This window comes from Pyrus communis, chromosome 7 (assembly GCF_963583255.1).
Source record: "Pyrus communis chromosome 7, drPyrComm1.1, whole genome shotgun sequence".
Classification (NCBI taxonomy): domain Eukaryota; kingdom Viridiplantae; phylum Streptophyta; class Magnoliopsida; order Rosales; family Rosaceae; genus Pyrus; species Pyrus communis.
The window spans coordinates 8,867,233-8,872,618 of record NC_084809.1 but is presented as its reverse complement, the minus strand read 5'-3'; the positions used below and the strand labels follow the sequence as shown (position 1 = coordinate 8,872,618).

Genomic DNA, 5,386 nt, shown 5'->3' with positions numbered 1-5,386 from the left:
TGGAAGTATCGATGTCTCTCGCCAATACAATTTTTCCACATACGTACTTCTTGGTGAGAGTAATGACATCATCTTAAAGATTTTTTGGATAATGAGAGGAAGCTCTAATAATATGGATGATTTTTCTTAATCAAATCTAATATATATGGATGGAAATTTGTAACAGTTTATAGATTGTTATATTAGTTCTCCACATGCAATTAAGAAATGACAAGACAGTCTCATGACTATTACAATAACTACATCTGTCATTGTTGTGTTCGGACGTACAAAAGTTTTCGTGTCATGGCCAAGGGACTTCTATTACTATAGAAACTGTTGACTGAAATTGGGTTTAAACCTGAGTCAACTATGAACTTGTAACGTGATAACAAGGTAGCTACCTATATTGCTTATGATCTAATTTAATGTGATCCTACGAAACATGTTGAAGCAGATTGCTTATGATCTAACTTAATACTCATAATGGTCAGCTGGCACTCCTCAGTCCTCACCATTTGCCCATAACCATATCATAAGATGCCAAAGGTGGACCCTTGCAACCGAAGTCTCTTTTGTTCGAAGACTCTATCTTCCAAAGTTTGCTTGAATTCCTCAGCGAATTGATTCTGCCTTTTCCATGAGAGGATGGTATGGATCAGATGAAGCTAGTGGCAATGACGCTGCTGCCTCTTTGGGGCCCCAGTCCATCAGAAAATTATGCAGATGCCAAATGAGGGTTGTCCTTTTCTCTTAAGGCATGGTGCTGCCTCATTAACTTGTCAGACCAAGAAAAAATTCAGTGTTAATTTTTATATAAATATTAATTAGGCGGTGATACATTCACGGACAATGCAAACTTTTACTTGAAACTTTAATCTCAATTGTTGATATATTCCCTTGCGTTGGTCATTAAGTTGTATCAACATAAGCACACAAGAAAAAAAAAAAAAAAGATAAAATCCCAATTAATTCAGACAATTTGCCAAAACAATTAGCTTAAAAAAGCGATTAGTAAAAGTGCTTCTCTCTCAGGATTTGAGGGAATGTCACCCTCACTGCCCTGGAGCAAAGTTTGTGGCATATGACCAAGCGTTGTTGTTAACGGGGTCAGCCAAATTCTCTATTGGTCCCTTTCCGGTGACGATGGCTTGTACGAAAAATCCAAACATAGAAAACATGGCCAATCTTCCATTCTTAAGCTCCTTCACCTTAAGCTCGGAAAAAGCCTCCGGATCCTCTGCAAGGTCTAAGGGGTCAAAGCTCTCGCAGGGGTATAACAGGTCGGTCACCTCACCGAGTGGACCACCGGCAACTCTGTAGCCCTCCACGGCTCCCATTAAGATAACTTGTGTGGCCCAAATTGCCAAAATGCTTTGTGCATGGACTTAGCTTGGGTTCCCCAAGTAATCTAGCCCTCCACTGAAGATTTGAGCTCCCGCCTTGAACCAAACGGCCTCGCCAAACTTGACTCCGTTGCGGGATAGGAGTTCTGGGAAAATGCAGCCCAGAGCGCCAAGCATTGCCCATCTCGAGTGAATGACTTCAAGCTCACGGTTCTTGGCAAAGGTTTCTGGGTCGGCTGAAAGTCCAGCAGTGTCCCAACCATAATCTCCAGGGAATTCTCCAGTTAGGTAAGAAGGAGACTCACATTTTTGGACTTGGCTGCGGTTTTGCGCATGGTGACTCGGCCCTCACCGAGGAGGTTAGATGAAGATGGATTAAGCTTGACAGCTTGGCCAGCAAGAGAAGGAGAGGAGAGAGCCATTGTTGAAGAAGCCATTTGAGAAAATGAAACTAATTAAAGCGTTTTGACTCGACACTGTTGAAGAGCCGATCGAGTGGTTTGTTGTTGTTGTTCTTTGGTTAAAGACGTTGGTGGGTATATATACTGTTGAAATGCCTCATTTTATCAAACATTTAAGGTCAATAGTACATAACTATTACTTAGTTAGAGCATCATGCTAGCCCTTAAAGCTATTCTCACCACCGTATAGATCCTATAAATGAAGAATAAGGCTCTCTAATGCACTAAAAACTGAATCCCTAAAGTGTAGAGACTCATCCCATACATAAAACAAATTCCCACATATAAAGACATTATAGGGGCCAAAGTGGTGGAGCCCGATGCGCATTTTGAGTGAAAAACATTGTCCACCCACGTTCAGCTATTCCTTGCTGCTATGCAGCTGCATGCACGGTTCGACTGATTATTTCTTTGGTTTATTGATTGAAAATTAACGGTCTTAATGATATTGCATGAAACGCGGCCGTATATAGAAGCATCTACCAATTCAAGCGAACATTCAAACGTTATGCAATTTAACATCATAAGTGGAAAGATGGTAGCAGCTAATGATGTACATGAAACTTGGAATAGGCAATGAGTGGCAAAGACAAGCAACTACAAAGGCACTTAGGTTTGGTTTGGTATTGAAGTCATTCTGAAAAAAGTTAGTATAAAAAAAAGCTGGGAGCTATTTTTGTGTTTGGTAAACATTCAGTTTCAGCTTTTTTCACAGTTTTGGGTAAAAAAAAGCCAAAAACAAGAAGCTGCAAAACCCAGCTTTGAAAAACCGGCTTTTTTTTACATCTGTTTTACATAAAAGTTTACCAAACACTATAATACTGCTTTTTTTTTCAAAAACACTTTTACAAAAAAGTTTATTAAACACTCTGCTGCTTTATTTCACAGCTACTTATTCTCACAGCACAGCAGAAACAACTTTTTTTCAAAGCATAGCAATACCAAACCAGCTCTTAATCTTCCTCATAAATTAATTGCTGTGATTCAATGGGATTTTCACAGGATAAATAGATCTGAAATGCAGGGCCCAGCCTGTGGGTAGAAAGGCAGGGATTGCAGCAAATAGATCTGAAATGGTAAGGCCGCAAACAACAAATAGGAAAGTCATGACAGACATGAAACCAAGAAACAGAAGCGCTTTCAAAATCCTGAAACTGAGCTGAAAGTCGGTGCCAAATCTTCGTCCACCCATGGAAACTATCGGATGGAAACATGCAAACTAAGCAATATCAGATATATCATATTATCCGAGAAGTAACATTTTTATCTGTAACCCAGTCAAAACCAAGTCCAAACAGCCTTGCATCAAACATATTTATTAGTTATTAGTTATTAGTGATTTTTATTTGCATACCATTAGAACGAAAAGAACAGTTACCATAACCACCCAAGAAAGTCCATAAACCTGCAAAGAAATTGAAAAAAGTCGTAAGAATTAGGCCTTAAGGCTAAACAACTATTTATAGGCCAACAGGAGAACAACTAGTGAAATATAATGGAACACGAAATTACCAGTAAACTCTTGCTGTGATGAGCTATATCAAGGTGGTAAACAATTCCATATTGGTAAATAAGGAACCGAAGCGCAAGTACAATCTCAAGAATTCTTCCCTGGAAATCTGTGTATTTGAGGTGTTCCTGTTCTTCATACCACCATGATTCCCAACTTTTTTCAAGTGATATTCCAATACGACCACGGTTTCCCATCCACCTCTTCCAATCTGTCCAGTCATCTACAATTTTCTGCCAGTCAAAGTTGGACGGATTGAATATGAAAGGAGCAAACAACCACGAAGCAACCAGAAACCACATGGAGAAAATGATGAACCGAAAAAGATTTGAACTCCTGTGAGATTCCCCATAGACTCCATAAACAATCAGCAGAATCAGCAATTCCAACCCTTCCACAAAGTGACTGCGTGAGTAGAGTCTGTAATTCTCGGAAAACTTTTAACGTCTCTATAGACTCGGATGCAATGAGGCGTTGGCTGCAAGGCGGAATGTGGCTGACAGGCCCATGTGGGTGGGTCCCTCGCGGTCGGAAGGCTTGTTAGGCACGTTGGGGGTTGGGTTGGGCTGTGTTTGGCGCCCAAACGCTGAAAAGCAAGCATTTTGGTGGGGCCCACAGCCACTTTTGGGTTAAATTTTGAACGGAATCTGACCTCACTTCCCCATTTAACTTTTAGCCCAAATTTTCCTTTGGGTTGGACTAAGTTTGAGGAGAAATTTAGCCTATAACCCACCATTGGATTCAGTCTAAACGAGAGGCATAAAAATTATAAATTTTAACCTGGGGAATTAATCTTGCCTCCCCAGGAAGAAGTCCAACTTCTTGTGGCAGAGGGTGACGTGCACGACCCCGTTGCTATCAAGACCTGAGATACGGGCGATCACCTACCATCCAAAAGAAGTTCAGCCTGTGTGTGGGTAGAAATTGTGATATACGCGGCAGAGTTGCTTTGACTAAGGTTATGGACGGGGAGGTTTTAATTGGGTCATGAAACTCGTCGAAGCTGGGGTCGCTGAGTTCGCTGCAAATCCTCGACATGGGCAGCTGCAACCTCGTGGACCCCATCCACGCCACTCTCAGCCTTTTGAAACACTTGCACACTCTATTTTTGCAGGTAAATCGGTTGCAAAATCTGATATTGAAACAACCCTTCGGGGGGTTAGGGTTCTGTTGGGGATTGGGTGAGAGAGTTTTTGGGAGAAAGGTGCAAATATGATTGGGTTGGAGAGGAAATAACCTATTTATATACAAGGCAGTTAAGTTATTTTCAGTTTAAAAAAAAGTTATTTTTGTCAGTGTAGACCTGACATTCATGTCGTGTTTTTCGTGTTTGTATCGTTTTCATGTTATACCTGATATTTTAACGGGTCGTGTCGTGTAACACCCGTTAAAATAAACAGGTAAAATGATCCGATCCGAAATTGACCCGATATTATTAACATGTAATATGACCCAATCCCTTACTCATTAAGGAAAATATATTTTAAACCAATAAATAATCAAATCAAAAACATAAAACTAAATAAGTATATACACACTATATTGTCACATCCAAAACATAAAGACACATTTTTCTTTTAAGTATATTTTCGCTTACCTAAATTGATTAAATGGTAAAATTGGAAAATATTGGAATAGAGGAGTTTTTTTCGTCCAAAAAAGTTCTAATAATATAAGTGAAATAGAATCTAACGGTACAGATTTACTCTCATTTATCGTACGATTGTTATTTACGTAAAATCTTTAATAGTTTTTAAATTAATGTAGAAGTGTAAAAAATATAGAAAAAAAATATATAAACGCTCATAATGACAAGCTTTACAGCTTTCATGAAGAGCTTAACTTCGAAATTCGCCACTATAATCATATAAACCATAGATCAAAATTTAATCGTTGATTGTTGTTTATATTTACGCTTTATTGTTCTCATCAAATTTTGTTTTTTCAGATTTTCTTTTTTGAAAACATGATCTATTAGAAAATGCAGGAAGATGCATGGTTTGGATCGTTGATATTATATTCAAAGTTTACGGTTAGTGAAAATATTGCTTGATGTTTATAAAGTTTCTACAATATGATATCGACTCATA

General features: G+C 38.9%; 1 protein-coding gene and 1 pseudogene across 1 annotated transcript; both read right to left on the bottom strand.

Annotated features, from left to right (window-relative positions):
* Positions 1 to 1,034: 1,034 nt before the first annotated feature.
* Positions 1,035 to 1,768, bottom strand: LOC137738657 (chlorophyll a-b binding protein 40, chloroplastic-like; annotated as a pseudogene).
* Positions 1,769 to 2,756: 988 nt separating this feature from the next.
* On the bottom strand, positions 2,757 to 4,361 carry LOC137740506 (callose synthase 7-like). Its single transcript, XM_068480359.1, has 4 exons — positions 4,162 to 4,361; positions 3,299 to 3,701; positions 3,141 to 3,191; positions 2,757 to 3,005 (listed from the first exon to the last, which is right to left on the bottom strand). Exons 1-4 carry the CDS (start codon positions 4,359 to 4,361, stop codon positions 2,757 to 2,759), a joined length of 903 nt encoding a protein of 300 aa, XP_068336460.1.
* Positions 4,362 to 5,386: the final 1,025 nt, after the last annotated feature.